Here is a 16,877-nt window from a genome sequence, read left to right on the forward strand (position 1 = left end):
ACGAAGTGGGTATTCACCCACGAAAGCTCACGCTCCAAAACCTCTGTTAGTCTATAAGGTGCCACAGGATTCTCTGCTGCTTTCACAGATCCAGACTAACACGGCTACCCCTCTGATACTTAATGTAGACTAATATATCTTGATCCATTGATGAAAGTTTACACTGTTCCTTGGCCCTGTTTCAGGTTTTCTCCTAAATGCTATGAGCTGAGTCTGGCATATAGGGCAAATCATATCAGTCGCTTCCTCCTTTTTGAGTGCATCCATCCCCTCTCCTTGAAATGAAAGTTTTGGATTCATTGTTAGAAATGGTAAGCATTAGTTCCTCCTCCTTTCCCCCCGCTCAACAAGCTACCATCTACTCTTTTGCTTCCTGTTTTTTTGTGGTGATTGGGATCTTCTTCCAACTAGTCAGGGTGTTGGCAGACACCAGTTACAAGGGTGTGAGTCCTTCACCCTTGCAGTTTAGTTTGTACCATTTGTGTTATAGGAGATGTAATGAGGGCATCTCCAGGACCCAGGTTGCATCTCATGCCCATAAAATATGCTTACAGGGGTAAAGAGAGAGGAGAAATGTGAGTGCAGATTACTGGGGGGCAGAAGAAAGACCTGTGTCCAGCAGTGGCTGGAGCATTGCAAACCGTTGTGGATCCATTTGTTGGAGGAAAAGAAACTGCAGGAAGCATCAGAGTTGGTTTCAAAGTGGCAGAACTGCTGTGCTTTCCAGTATAGCGCAGTGCCTGGAACCTGAATTAAGGAGCTCTTGATGATCATGATGAGGATATAGATTTGAGCATTGTCTCCTGACATGACATTGGTTGCTGTTCCTCTTTCAGAGGAACTGTAGTCTCCTAATGGTAAAGCTGAGGCATCCCAGAAGTTCAACACCTTCTTCTAAATACTTTTCTCACTACTGTAGTTTAACTCTTCAAATAAATGTCACTTTTCATCAGAAGATACTACCAGGAATGTCACAATTCTGTGGCAGTCGCAAGTTTTAAAGGTCCATTAGCATACACCCTGTCCATAGTTTTTTGTGACCTCTATGAATAGGAATTGCAAATCCTCACAAGCAATCTCCTTGCCACTTTGGGTGCATGTGCTATGCTTATTATCCTTTCTCTCCTTAATGGATAGAGCTTTTCTCCTCTCTAGAGATGGTCAATTAGCACTTGCTGTTAAAGTGCAAATTCGAATCAGAATGTTATTTAAACAAAGTGCCTTTACTTAAGAAAAAACAGAGTTGTGAAAATGAAGAAAAGCCTGTAAACATATTTTTGTCTAGCTATGAGCTGTTAAAAGCTGCAAAAGTGCCGGCTGTACAGCTTAAGAATTGGTAGCTTGAAACTTCACATATCTAAATGTATTTTCTTGTTTTTCTTCACTGTTGTTGCAAACAAATGACATTCTTGGTTTTTAGTTCATGACGTGGTGGCAGTGGCAGATTCTTTTTGGTGTCCCCTCATCATTGGTCTTAGGAAACTAGATATCAAAAGTCCTCATTAACTTATTAAACATTAGGCCAGCTGTTCACATAAGAAATTAGCAAACCTGTAACCAGCCTTCCCATATAATGCATGTATCTCCATAATTATTTTATAATTGGGAAGCTTGAGTCAGGTTTTTTTCTATTGCACAAATAGACCACTTCTTCCTTATATTGCTGTAAGAAAATTTCAGACAGTATTAACCTATTTCAAAGGATTTTTTTGTTCCTGAGAAAGGGAGTCTTTCTGTTTAGTCTTAATAGTATGGCATTATACTAGTTACCAGTGGTTCAGTGTAGTCTTTTCCAACATATATCCCATAGGAATGCATCCCTTCTTAGGTAAAGAGCCCTTTGGAATGAAAACTGACTTGCCCTTTGTGTGCAGTGTAGTTATAGCCATATCAGTCCCAGGATATTACAGAGACATGGAGGGTGAGGTAGAATCTTTTGTTGGACCAACCTTCTGTTCGTGAGCGAGACAAGCTTTTGAGCCACACAGCGCTCTTCTTCAGGTCTAGGAAAGGTAATCCCAGCATCACAGCAACAAGCAAGGTGGAACAGATTGTTTAGCCTAAGTACTTAGAACATATTGTAAGAGATAATAGTGGCTAACTACTTATGCAAGGTGGAACAGATTCTTTAGCATCTTACTATGAAGCTAGGAGTACCTTTCCCAGACCTGAAAAGAACTCTGTGGGGCTCAAAACTTTCTCGCTCCCACCAACATTTGTCCAATAAAAGATATTAGTGTTTCCCCTTTGAAAGATGTTGAGACTCCTCATGTTAGGTCATGGTGCCTACAGTAGGGTAGGATACAGTATAATACAGATCAGAACATCTCAATCATTGTAACTTTGTACAGATTTGTTATAGTTATGTCAGAAAAACTAACAAATGCAACTGAATTATTACGATCAAACCTGGCTCCTCATTAGGCATTCCTTTTCATTCCCTTTGTTTCTATGGCTAGTGGGATGAAAATAAGGTGTATTCTGTTCGGTGAGCCTGAGAAAGGGACCAGTTTTGCCTCTGTATTTCCTCTGACTTTTGTGTATGTCCCTCATGAATGTTTTGCAACATGCAGTTTTTGGCCAGGAATGGGGGTGTCACCATGACTGGTATGGCTCACAGATGTGTGTGCCAATCTCAGGTCAGACTGTCAGAAAACAAGGCAGACACCCCATACTGATGGTATATTTTATTATATTTCACCAAGCCAGTAACAAGTGTGAACTCCTGGATTACTGTATTAATCTTACCGTGGAGCCGCAGACAGTCCTCAGTCTCTCCAACCCCTACTTTACCACCAAGACAAACTGGAATTTGTGATAAAAGCTTATTAAAACCAAAAGTCACCACACATTAGATCACTCCTGACCCCAAAGGGCCAGTCACTTACCCCATGTCATTGGATGTTCTTGATCTCACACCAAAGTCAAAGCTGTAACCAATTTCTCTAGTAACCTAACTAAAGATCTATTAGCTAAGAAGAAGAAATGAGAGTTATTGAGACATTAAAGCAGGTAAAATACGTTACAGGTGAGTTAGAGTTTGTATGCCAAATGATAGCAGAGCTGTAGTATGCTAGTTCTCAGTAAGTCTCTCAGGGTCACCCAAAAGGGCTTTAGTGACCTCTGTCCAATCGCTCAAGATTCCCCCTGTCAGAATCCATCAGTCCAGAGATACTGGATCACGCTTAGGGTTTCTTCTTCTAGGTGCTTTCCCCAGAATGCAATCTGACAACTTCCCATCATAGCATGAGCCCTCCCACAAACTTTGCCTGTGTTTTAGTCAACAAAGGATTTTCCATTGTTGAGCATAATGACTTATACTTTGAAGTTAACATGCTTCTTCATTTACAGTTCAGTCCTGTTTGATAGGCAATTCAGTTGCACATAAGTGCACAATGCATTCAGTTACAGCAGTCTAGACAATCTTTCATTAGTTTTCATGAACAATGTGATAACCAGAAACAAATCCTTCATTAGTTTTCATGCAGTTTCACACATTAAATAAATTCTCATTTACACGCTAGGGATGTAAAATAGTAAACGGTTAACTGGTAAGCATTAGTCTTAATGGATAATGCGGCCTAACCATTAACCCCCCACCCCTGGGCGGGCTGGCGCACCCCCAGCTGCACTGGCCTGCCAACCCCAGGGCCTGGCCTGATGGAGCAGCCTCAGCCCCATGCTAGTGGGAGCAGCCCCAGAAGCAGCCCTGAGCCACACCAACAAGCTGGAGCAGGGGCCCCCGCTATAACACAACCCAGTACAACACAGGTTTGTGTATAGCGCAGTAGCAGCGGGGCTCCGGCGGTGCTTTCAAGGGTCTGGGGCTCCAGCTGCTGGGGGAGCGCTGGGCCCTTTAAATCCCACTGGAGCCCTGCCGCCGCTACACTGGGCCTGCAGCAGCGGAGCTTGCTGGCGATTTAAAGGGCCTGGGGCTCCCCACAGCAGCTGGGTCCGGGAGCTCTTTAAATCACCACTGAAGCCCTGCTGCCCCTACCCTGATATAACAGGTTTCAGCTAAAACGTGGTAGGGATTTTTGGCTCCCCACGACTGCGTTATAGCGGGGTAGAGGTGTATTTATATCCCTATTACACACTAATACATCCATCTGATCTAGGGTTAATTAACTACTGGGACAAAGATAATGTGAACTTACAGATGAGTGAAGACAATAATATTAACAGTTCTTTGAACTACTTTAGCAGATGAGAATTGGTCTGATCACAGTACAATATCTTTTGACACTCCTTTGAATTCTATTAGCATTGGAGTGAATTAGCCTGCTGTCTTGGGCTGAGCTGGCAGTCTGCTAGGCAGCATCACAGGGGGAACAGCTGTTGTGTTTTTTGTTTTTTTCATGGTGCCTTTGACCCTGCGCCCATTTCCAACCTTGCAAAAATGTTGTGACTTAAGTTAATACAGACCCTGTCAGCATTAATTTACTTGTCACTGGCCTCTTTGCTGTGAAATCCTCCATAAGATGGTAGATTTGGGGGGTACCAGTGGGTGATGAGGGGGAGGGCAGGAGCTCATGGCATCCTTGTTCTGCAGAAAGCATGTATCCACAGTGGGGATATTGGTACAGGGGCTGTGTAGATGAGATCTTGAGAATTTTTGAGAGTTGGTTTTTGAGAGCTGAGCACTATGTCTCTTCCTGGGGGTACACAAGGTTGTGAGGCATTTCACTACCACCTGCCCTTAATATGAGGAACCCTTGTTGGTGTCTGCAGTGGGTCAGTTCCCCATCACCATCAGCCTCTGGTACCACAAGCATTGCATTCCAGGCCTCCACAGGCCCCGCTTTCTCCTTGCAGGTTAATAATAGGCGCACTCCAACCTCTGAGCATCTCCCTGGAGTTTCCCAGCCCCTGATACTCAGGACACTTTCAGAATTCCCAGCTCCTCTGTTCCTAAAGGAACAGTATACCACAGCTTTCTAGTTATGCTGTAGAACACAGTTCTGCTTATCCTATAGTACTTAGATTTGTTTACAGAGAAAGCAAGTGTAAGTTTATTTAACAAAGAACAGAGATTCCAATGATAGCAAGCACAAATACTGGGGGAAAAAAGGGTCACGTAAAAAATTGTTTACTAGATCCTAAACTTAACTAATAAGACATTGTGTCATAAGAGCAAAAGGTCACTCAAAATCCTTCCAGTGTATTACAGCCAGAGTCATGATTTTTTTTTGTTGTTGTTCATGAAGCAAGCCCACTGTCAGTGTACTCACTAGGTGAAAATTATCATGTCTCCTTGCATTCTTCTGATATACCAAACTAATTCTTTGATCTTAGTCATAAACTGGAAACCCTGCTGTTGTGTATTTCTTCCTGTAGATTTTGTGGTCTCTCGTAAACTTTGCAATCTTGATTAGCTGGTGATACCATGTTCCATCAGACTTCTATTGTAAGACACTCAAATGTGTCCTATGAATGTAAGTGTCTCTTATCTCTTGCCTGAACAGAACCAGATTATCGCCTTCTGGTGACCTGTCTTGTGTGCCTTAAAAACACAGTTTTGTGTGTGTGTGTGTGTACCTTAAATGATACTCTTTGAAATAAGTATGTAGCTACTAGACCCAGGGGATCCCAAACCATATTAAGCCTTTGCCTTCTGCCATTTGACACCAAGAGGTTCCTGAGTCACAAGCAGCCTACCACTTCCTCAAGTGGGACTTCTAGAACATTTACCACTTAACTTATGCACTCCAGTAATTTATGTATTGATTATTTTCTTATATACACTTTTGTATGTGGCAAGGATCCACTTTTAAATTTGATTTATTTTTGTTTTAGATATTAAAAACACGCATGTTTCTAAAGCGCTGATCGTCCTTCAAAATCAAATGCATTATTCTATAGTAGAGCACCTCAGCAAGCCAATAACCAATTCCATTTCTGACCCTTCCCCACATAGGGTGTTTCTTGGTAGCAATAATTTCGTAATGAGAAAACTGTCAAGATAGGCTGGCGTTTTGGCTAAGAGCCAGGATGGTATCCCATTAAGAGAATCTACTTCTATGAATATTTATGACATACTAGGTGTTTACATATTAAGAGCATGTGGAAACATAAAGAATATTTGTTAATAGTTTTTCAGTGTCGGCTTTTATTGTTCTTTTGGAGAGGCACTAGAAAGAACCTGGGGAAAAAAAACAGAAAACTCTTTTAGATTTTAGTGGTCTGAGACTCTAGCATATGCAATCATTCATTGTTCATATTATTGCTCAAGTGTAGTATAATTTAATCCATCAACCTGGGAGTGAATATCCTAATTCTTAAATTCCTGGGAAATCCTTCAGATTCAGAAACATATGAAGCTTGAGTTACTGAATTGTTTAAATGCTCAGTTATTATAACAGATAATGATTAAGAGCAAGTAGTGATGATTTGTGTCCTGATGAATTCATTACTGTTAAACATTGGTGGGATATCTAATTAGCAATTAGTCATAACCTCCCCAATTGAAATCATTTAATCAAATCTATGTTAATCTAACATAAGATCAAATTTTAATAATCAATTTTCATGACACAAAGGGGTTCTTTGGAATTATTTATCCAGTTATTTATTCATCAGCTTTTTTCCGTTCAGACTATTAAAATGAATAATCAATGTCTTAAGACTTTTTTTAATCATGGAGCAAGGCAGCTGTACCAAGTTGCATGACTTGCAGGGCTTAATTAATGTCTGTCTTTTCTCTTTTTGGGGGGCCAGGGAGGAGAGGAATAAAGTTTAAATTATGTAATTAAGCTTCTGTCATGGTATAAATCCCCACTTTGAACCTTAGCGTCCAAAAGATGGGGTACCAGCATGAATCCCCCTAAGCTTAATTACCAGCTTAGATCTTGTAGTGCTGCCACCAACCAGGACTTGGAGTGCCTGGACCTCTGGTCCCCCCAAAACCTTCTCCAGGGGACCCAAGACCCAGGATCCCTGGATCTTACACGGAAAGTAAATCCCTTTCCCTCCACTGTTCCTTCCAGGCTTTCCTCCCGTGTGGTACCCTTTCTGAAGATCACTGTGATTCCAAACTCCTTTGGCACCTCCCCTCTTTTCTCTAATCCGCTTCCTCCCACCATTCCCTGGTGATCACAGAACTCAATTGCCTGAGCCTTGCGCCTTGGGGTTTTAATAAGAAAACTTTACTCTTTTTTTCTATCTCTGTAATCAAGATGTATATGTTATAGGACTCAGCTTAAACACTATATCTCCCCCCCCCAACCCAAGCATACCACAAAATAATACTCTCTCCAAGCGAAATACACAGTAAACCTTCCAGCCCAAATACACAACTTGCAATAAGAAAACATCAAAAGACAAACCTGCCTTCACTTCTTGTACTTACTAAATTTGAACAGAAGATTAGAGAGCCTGTAGGTACGTGTGGTCACTCTCAGAACCCAGAGAGAACAAAGCAAAACCCAGAAACCACAAACAAAGACTTCCCTCCACCAAGATTTTAAAGTATCTTGTCTCCTGATTGGTCTTCTGGTCAGGTGTTCCAGGTTCACTGTTTGTTAACCCCTTATAGGTAAAACAGACATTAACCCTTAACTATCTGTTTATGACAGCTTCTTTGTACAAAATGTTAAGATTTCATTTTAGTTAAATTTAAATGAACATGGGGTGCTTTTTTGTTTAATACATTAGCTTTCCCTGTTTGGAAACATTTTTGTTAATACTGTACTGTGCTGTCTGTAATTTGCCCTTATTTTGTACATGGAAAAAGTAAAACATTGCAGCCAGGTATAGATGAGGTCTGGAATACCTTTTTAAAACGTTAATTATAAAGCCATTAGTTTATTTAGTGATATGGCAATTATGGGTTGTTTTCTACATTCTTTTTGAAAAAAAGAACTGTCCCACTTTGTTTCTCTTATGGAGAGTTGTTGAACACATGAAAATGTCAAGATAGAAATTCTAGATTTGTCTGAAATTAATAGACTGACAGATGTAGAAATTGCGAACACCACCTGTAGTAGAGAATGGTGCTTGCTGCTGCTTCTTTTTGTTTGTTTGTTTGTTTGTTTGTTTTGTTTAGTAGAAGTATGATGTGGAGCCTTTTATTGTCTAACCTGATTTATGTCAATTAAGACAGTTCTTTGTAAATATCAGCTTTTGTGTGTTGTATTTGAATTACTGTGTTAATGTAGGGCCAGATTCTGAAACTCTTACTCAAATTGAGTAGTCCCATTTAAATCCAGTGTGATTGCTCAACGAACTAGATACTGTTCTTCATGAGTATGAGTATTGCAGTCCACCCCTAAAAATTAATGTGAATCACATAAGCAGTGTAACAGTTTGGTTTAGCTTCTTAAAACTATGTTGGTGGACGAATATTAAAAATATACATAGTATCTTTAAATTCTTGATTTTTTTTTTTTATTTTGTAATTGAAAACCCTGCCTAACAAACTGCAGATACTATGTAAATACAAACATTGCCTTTACCTTTCATAATGGTGAGAGTAAGTAATCATTTGATAAAATTTACCAAGGATTGCATAGATTCTCCATCACTGACCATTTTTAAATCAAGATTTATTTATTTATTAAGCGATGCACTCTGGGAATTATTTTGGGGAAGTTCTATGGCCTGTGCTATACAGGAGGTTAGACTGGATGTTCACAATGATCCCTTCTGGCCTTGGAATCTATGAAAAGGACAATGCATGTCTGCAGCAACCACAGAATGGTATTTTGACAAAAACACTGGTGATGTTGACTTTCCTGTTTCCCTCTCTTTATAGCAGAGGTTCTCAAACTGGGGAATGGACTCCTCAGGGGGTCACAAGGTTATTATAGGGGAGGTTGTAAGCTGTCAGCCTCCACCCCAGCCCCCACTTTGCCTCCAGCATTTATAATGGTGTTAAATAGATAAAAAGTGTTTTTAATTTATAAGAGGGGGTTGCATTGGGAGGCTTGCTATGTGAAAGGGGTCACCAGTACAAAAGTTTGAGAACTAGTGCCTTGGGTGTCCAGGTGTCCAGATTTTGACTGGAAAGTGTGGTTGAAAAGCGGACCTCCTCAGTGTCCAGTAACATCTACTGACCACACACCCAAAGTCTAGTTACTGCAGATGGGGAGGCACTGGGTCATCACCTTCACCAGCCCCTACTCAGCCAGGGCTGCCTCCTACCTGCGTTGAGCAGTTGCAGGTCCCATCCCTGGCTCTGCAGGCAAGTCCCTCCACGGAGGGAAGAGCGTGAATGGGGGCAAAGCCTTGGAGGAAGAGACGGGACGGCGGCGGGAGGACTTTATGGGGAAGAGGTGGCAGGGGGGGTTCTGTCACTCCTGCACGAGTGTCCGTTTTTTAAATATTGCAGAATTGGCAACCCTATCCCTTTGTGGTCCAAAGTGAGAGGGCATCCTGATCAAGCTAGAAGATGGCTGGCTAAACAGGAAGTTTGGAGACTCTTAAAGGGTATTTTCTATACAAAAGTGTCTTAGGTAGCAAGTACAAAGGATAAACGTTTAGCTGTGGAAGATATAATTATAGTTTTGGATATGCATTTGTTCAGAAATTAGTAAATGTTTTTAATGATGAATATAATTCAAAGAGGGAAGTATTATATTTATCATATTTTGAAATAGGTGAGTTAAATCTATGATGGCTTTCTTTTCTTCCTTTTATTAAATTTTTTGAGAGTCTCTTCAGTTTCTAGTGTGCATAAAAAATGCTTGTACCAGAATTCAAATCCAGCCTAGAATGTTATTTCATACCCTGCATGTTTGAGTCAGAAAGAGAAAGAAGTACACTTCAGGTTTATGTAAGCAAATGCCTCTTTGGAAGGGTGGGAATCTGTGGTGATCAAGAGGAGAGATCCCCTGAAAATGATCACTTATTACTCTAAAATGCAAATTTCTACTATCTAGAAAAGTTTGATGCTGAAAACCAACTGTTTTGAATCTGGTTTATTTATTAATGTCCCTGGCACATTACATGAAAAGCAGTACTCATAAACAGATACAATTGGAAGGTATGTTTTGGCAGTTAGTGGTTTCATGCACTTGCCCATGAGCTAGATCCAGACTGCTTGATGGGCCTATGACAAACTCAAATGATGTAGAATTCAGGTTTTCATTTCAAATTTCTAGGCCTCATGGTTGCAAAGATACAACCATCTGAATGTGTCAATGTAACTTTGTCTAGCTTGAAGCAACTATTTTCCAAATTCTGACTTTTACTTTCATCTTGTTGAGGTGTTGCTTCTGAAACCTAACAATGACACTTTAAAAACAAGAAAATTTTAAACAATTTGGGTGTACAGCTTTGCCCAACTTGCAGTTACTGTAATTGTGCATTGAAATTGGGTAATGGAACGTGCCACTAGTTGTATATACAAAGGGCAGAAGTGACACTGATTTTTAGAAGTGCTTTGTATCCTTTTTTCCTGCCAAGTGTAACAGTAGCTTTATTAAAGGCCAAATTCTGCTTTCAGTTACACTGGTACTTCTTCCACTACAGTAAATGAAAGTTGCCTCCATAAAACTGACTAAACGAATTGGCTCTAAAACAATAGTTATTACTAAGGACCATATTCTACTCATAATCTTTGTGCAAATCTCCCACTGGGCCTGATCCAAAGAGGTGCTAAACTTTTGTAACTCAATGATAGTAGTAGGTAGTTAGCAGCACTCAGTATTGTGGTTGTTTTTATTAATGGGAGATTGGCTGGCTGTTGATTTAGGATATTATCCTAATTTAGTAGTTCTGTTCTACAGACTATAATAAAAAAAAAATGTATTTTGGCCAGTGCTGCAGAATAAATTTGATACTCTTTCAGTAAGGGCTCTGTAAATGTTTTGATTTCGACAACATTTAAAAAAAATTGTTTTAAGGACTGGCGTTACTGTAATATAGTACAAAGTCAATCCTGAAACTTGAGGTCAGTAAGAGCAACTCTGCTTACCTAGCTCATCAGAGCAGTCCCACAGTAGTCAGGCTATTCACATGAATAACACAAACAGAAATTGGCCCCCTATGAAAATCTTGCAAGCATTTTTCTTAAGCAGGAAGGAAGAGTATTTAGATCTGGAGAGACACTTTTATCACAATGAATACACACTTTCTTAAAGCTGGATTATTTTGCACAAGTCATGCAAAGCTGTAGGCATAGTATTATTTGCCATACCTGCAGTCTGAGCATGTACTGTATTGATAATTGTTTTTTTGCTTCCACAGATTTCAGGAAACCTTACTGTGCCTTGGATTACAGGGTGTTCCAGAAAAAGAGCAGTAAGTACATTTCATTTGAAGCAGCAAATGGGCCAAGTAAAGGCATGGAAAAACATTAGAATTTTTTTTAACAACTTCTAGAAAAATGTCACGTTGAGTATTTGGTAAAATGGAAAGTTGTGAGTTTTTTTTTTTATTTTATTTTATTGTATTTTTGTTCATAGTAGCCACAAACAGTAGTCTGTAAATATACCCCATAAATAGCTGTCCAGTATCTAATGTTTTAAAAGCCCAAAATTGAAATCCTAGGTCCCGTCATGCCACCTTTAGTCCCACTATCTGTAGTGCACAAATAGGGATTATTTCCATGAGTAAAGACTTCAAGACTTGATGCCATTTGTGTTACAGATGAAACAAAGGCTGGTCATGACCCAAAAATTCAGAGAGGGAAAACTAAACTCATAAGGAGACAAATCCTGGTTTGTCAGCCTGCTTGATCCTATCTGTATGTCTATATATAAAATATGAGAAGCAAGATTTAGACTAAAATGTATGTCAGTTATCTCAAGTGTAATTTTTATTCACATTTTAGTTTTTTATATCCTTGCTCATTAAGCGAAATCAACCAGATGAGTGTTCTGAAGTCATAAGGCATTGCTAAATATAGTATAAAAATATATGTCTATTAATATTTACAAACTTTTTATTGAAAACGTCATAACTTTCCAGTTTTCCAACTCGAAGTCTATTTTCCTAAAATAATCACTGTCAGTGTTACAGTGTAGCAGTGGGAGGGAAAATGTTTACTCTCAGTTATTTATGTGTAGTAAGGTTCTGAGTTATAGAATGTATCAATTCAACTATCAGTAAATCCTATCTAGATATAAAAGCACCCCTATTTAATACATCTAATATTACTTTTTATAAATAAAAAGTTAGGGGCAGCTGTTGATGCTTACATGTTTTCCAAAGCATAAAAAGAACTTTAAGGTAAAGATGAGAAATAGATATGCTTTAAACAAAGGAATCTTTTAGTAAAACGTAGTTTTTTAAAAAAACAAAACAAAACCAAAAACCTAAACCTAAATGTTGTGAGCTCGATAATTCAGAGAAATTCCACATTTTTAATAACTTTGCCCTTATAGTCAATTATGCTGTGCACTCTACACATAAAATTAGTCTGAGTTTGTGATAAGCATGAAAACGTTTGAATTTCACATTTGAAAAATTATTAAAATTAGGAAAAAAGGGTTTTTTATGTTGTAACCACATTCCAGTTTCTTTGATGTCTGTCAGTAGTTCCAGTGATGGGCCATGAAGAACTTTCTGGCAGACTGCAGATGTTCACTGAATCACATGTGGCCTGCTCCAAAATCCATTGAAGTCAATTCCATTGACTTAAATGGGCTTTGATCAGGCCTATGATATTGCCTGTCATCCTCATTCTCAGCTACTAAATTACATTAAAAGAACAGCTACAATTAATTGTCTAATTACCTTTTCATGTAATCAATAACTGTAGTTGCCACAGGGGTTTTATGCTACCCTGCTTGGGAGGGCAAGTGGGCACAAGACAATCCCTAGTAACTTGCATTCCACACTATGGGGAAAAAGTGAGAGCTTCCCCTGTAGAGTAGATAGTCATAGCTTATCTAACCTTTGGGAACAGGAGATATTTAGGGGGCAATATTTGCAGACAAGGTTAGAATGGATATATGGATTCTGTATCATTAAAGGGGTGTCTGAATCCATGTCAGGAGTAAGATCAAGAGAAGTATAGTAGTGTTTTTGGACTCTGAAATGTTCAGGCGATGGGATGTATTGTGGTTCACAGTGAAATAATGGTTGGGAGGGTGGGTGTTCATAGAATGTACATAGAGGGTAAGATAGATATGTTGTGACCTCGTTAGTGAGAAGGTAGGGTATGAGAGTAATCGTTCTTAGCCAATATATGAAGGATAAGAAATGAGATGATACAAAGGGAGAGCAATCTGGAGGAGAGTGTGTTCTGCTATGGGTGGATAATGGTTGCACATGTTGTGGAGTACCACAATATGGAGAGTATGGGATAGTATCAAAGATACTTTATATAGGAACATAGCTCATACTAGAAATGTAGAAAAGAAACAGTATGAGGGTATAAAGGTCCTTAGGAGATGTAATAGGATGGTCAGGGATGTGAGAGTGCACAGTTAAAGAGTTTTCTGTCAAACCAGAAAGGATGGTTAACTTCATTTTCTCCCCATCCCTCATTTTTTATAAAAGACATGTAAGTATTTGCTGTTAATGACCCATCCAATTTGACAGCATCCATTGTTCCCACATAGAGTAAGTATTTAATTAAACTCAGAATTGAGATGGCTCATTTCTGTGGTGGCTGACAGTGCCAACAGGAGGAAATTTCCACAGCCCATTTATCTCAGACATAGCTTCATAAACACACGTTTCATATCTTTACTACTCTTGTCACAAGAATGTTTTTGCTTCAAGGTTTGTCTTCACTGCAATGTTAGCCTAAGTTATCTACACTTCAGTTAATTACTCTCGAGTTTCCTTAGTTCAAACAACATCTGAACAGCACCAAATGGTAGTATGAGTAGCACAGAGTAGCTGAATCGTTAGCAGGACTCAAGCTTTTTTATAAGCTCTCCGGGAAAGGAGCCATGTACTACTCTGTATTTTGTACAGTGCCTACAACATTGTGGCCTTGTTCGTGATTGGTTGGCACTACCATAATAGGCATGATTAACAATTCATATACCCTCTGATGGGCCAGGCAGAGCTTGGGCCAGAGATTTTTGTGCATGAGTGGGAATCTGATTAGGGGCAGCACTCAAGTTATATTTCTAGCTAATGCTGTAGTATAGAGAAGTCCTCGGTCTCCTGAGCTGATGCTTACTGCATGTGTGCACATGTGCGTACATATTTTTAAAAAATAATTCTCTGAATGAAAGCAAAACTGAAGTAGCTCTTCTCCTGATTTGCTACTGCTGGAACGTGCACATATTCTCTGGCATTATTTTCCTGGGGAATAATCGTGTTTCGTAAATACAATGTCAGGATGGATGAGTTTTTTGTGTAATGGCCTCAGAAACCATTATTTTCTTCCTATACCACTGTGAAGATTGCAGTTACAGTCCCTAGAGTTAAGCATCACAAGGCTGGTGGTGAGGTGCTTGGCTCTGGCATTCACTTCCCATCTAATCAAAAACCTCAAGTTTTATATATATAATTTATATATAAAATATATATTAAAAAAAAAAAAGTGGGGTTTGGGGCCCATGGCAAGATCTCTGTCTTCTGATGGGCCACTTCATCAGGGGTAGAAAGCTGAGGGGTCTTTTATACTGTAGGTTTAATTTGTCTGTATGTCCCTGCTTTGGCTTTCATTACTGCTATGTACAGAGAAGCTAATTTGTTTTACAGCAGTTTGCATAATTTACAGCAGTCAGTTTCAGAAACAATGTAATAGTAAGATACTTTACAGTTGCTATTAGCAGTCCACCCTCTGTAAGTCAGAATGCAGTATATTTTCAACGGCAGAATAATTCTAGTGACAGACTGATGTCTCAAAGAGCAACTGGGAAACCCAGTGGAGTGAAAAAAAGAGCTCAGCACAGCTCTTTAGAAATTTAGAATAAGACTTTGTTTTCATTTTGTTTTTTAAAAAAAGCCCTGCTAATGGAAAAAGCAATAAAGACCGCTCCAAGTGAGCTCCCTCAAAATGAAACTTTTTACCTACCGTTTACATTACTTCTAAAGTAATTTTAGAAATTTCTTGTTCTCCTAAATCTTAGAGAATCCTTGAAATAAGCTTTGAAATATACTTCTGTTTTTATTTATTTTGCTTTATTTCATAGACTCATAGGTCAGAAGGGACCAATATGATCATCTAGTCTGACCTCCTGCACAAAGCAGGCCACAGAACCCTACCCATCCACTTCTATAACAAACCCTAACTATGTCCGAGTACTGAAAGTCCTCAAATTGGGTTTGAGACCTCAGCTGCAGAAACTTCCAACCAGCAAGCGAGCCCATGCCCCAATCGCTGCAGAGGAAGGCGAAAAAACCTCCAAGGGCCTCTGCCAGACCTGCCTTGGAGGAAAATCCTTCCCGACCCCAAAATAATGCATCAGCTAATACCTGAGCAGTGGGGCAAGGACTTGCATCATCCCAAGACACAGATAACACTAGGAAAGAATTCTCTTCAGTAACTCACGATCCCCTGCCCTCCAACATCCATCACCAGACCATTGAGCAAGACTTATCTCTGATAATCCAAGAATAGTTGCCCAAAATTAAACTACCTATAACCATAGACTCATCCCTTCCATAAACTTACCAAGCTTAAAGTCTTAAAAGCCAGCTAACGTCTTTTGGCCCTCCCACTACTCCCTGAAGGCTGTTCCAGAACCTCCTCCTCTAAGGTTAAAACCTTCGTCTAACTTTCAGAGTCTAAACTTCCTATGTCCAGGTTAATAGAATAACACTTTGTCCTTGGTCTTACATTAAGTACTCTGAAGCCTAATTAATTCCTCCAAAGCGCGCCACACCTCCGCGAAGCTCCCGCTCACAGGCAATCAGTACCTAGGAACTGAAGCACATACGGCAATCCGCGACGCAGGCGATACTAGCCCATCGTAACAGCGCCTCCTGCCGGGGAAAGATCAGGAGACGGAAGCCACCTGCACAGGCCTCGAACGCATGACTCTGCAGTACGAAGGCGCGGTTTCCTCCCAAACTCATGGTTGACACAGCCTTCCGGCGCCGGTGTTAGGCCAGCCCTGATCCGACACGCTTCCCCATATTTAATCCCCCTGATATATTAATGATAGAGCCAAGCATATCCCCCGCAGCCTTCGTTGGCAGGCTAAACAAGCCAGCTCTTTTGAGGGTCTCCTTTCGTAAGGCAGGTTTTCCATTCCTCAGATCAATCCCTAGAAGCCCGTCTCTGAACTCTGTTCCCAGTTGTGAATTCATCCTCCTTAAACATGGGAGACCCAGAACTGCACACCAGTATTCCAGGTGAGGTCTCACCCAAATGCTTATATAATGGTACTAACACCTCCTTATCTCATTGCTGGAATACCATCGCCTGATGCATCCTAAAACACATTTGCTTTTTAACGGCCATATCGCATTGGCGGCTTCATAGTCATTGCCTGCGATCAAACAAATACTCCGCGTCCTTCTCCTCCCTGTTGTTTCCAACATGATGTTGTCCCCAGTGGTATATGAAAATCTTATGAATTAATCCCTAAGTGCATGACCTTGCACTTTTCACTATTAAATTTCCATCCATATACATTACTCCAGTTACAAGGTCATCCGATCTCCTGTAATGGTATCCCAGTCCTTTTTCTGTGTTAGCAATACCCCCCAGCTTTGTGTCATCGCAACTTTAATTAGCAACATTCCGCTCTTCGTGCTAAAGGTCAGTAATAAAAAGGTTAAATAAGATGGTCCCAAAACCGATCTTGAGGAAACTCCCATAGTAACCTCCTTCCAGCCTGACAAGTTTCACACGCTTCAAATATGACTCGTTGTAAGTCCTCCCCTTTAACCAGTTCCTTATCCACTTACATTTTCATAATTCATTCACCCCATCTTTCCAATTTAACTAACAATTCCCGCGTGTGAACCGTGTCAAATACCTTACTGAAATCGAGGTAAATTAGATCCACACTGCATTTCCA

At 40.0% G+C, this 16,877-nt stretch overlaps 1 protein-coding gene across 3 annotated transcripts in view; it reads left to right on the forward strand.

Annotated features, from left to right (window-relative positions):
• HDX (highly divergent homeobox) overlaps positions 1 to 16,877 on the forward strand; it is a 95,784-nt gene that overhangs the window by 30,041 nt on the left and 48,866 nt on the right. For all 3 annotated transcript variants that reach the window (XM_032765484.2, XM_032765485.2, XM_032765486.2), the window contains one exon: positions 11,188 to 11,241. In XM_032765484.2, coding sequence (XP_032621375.1) covers positions 11,188 to 11,241 — 54 coding nt within the window. The remainder of the gene's footprint in view (positions 1 to 11,187; positions 11,242 to 16,877) is intronic.

Source organism: Chelonoidis abingdonii, chromosome 8, assembly GCF_003597395.2.
Source record: "Chelonoidis abingdonii isolate Lonesome George chromosome 8, CheloAbing_2.0, whole genome shotgun sequence".
Classification (NCBI taxonomy): Eukaryota; Metazoa; Chordata; order Testudines; family Testudinidae; genus Chelonoidis; species Chelonoidis abingdonii.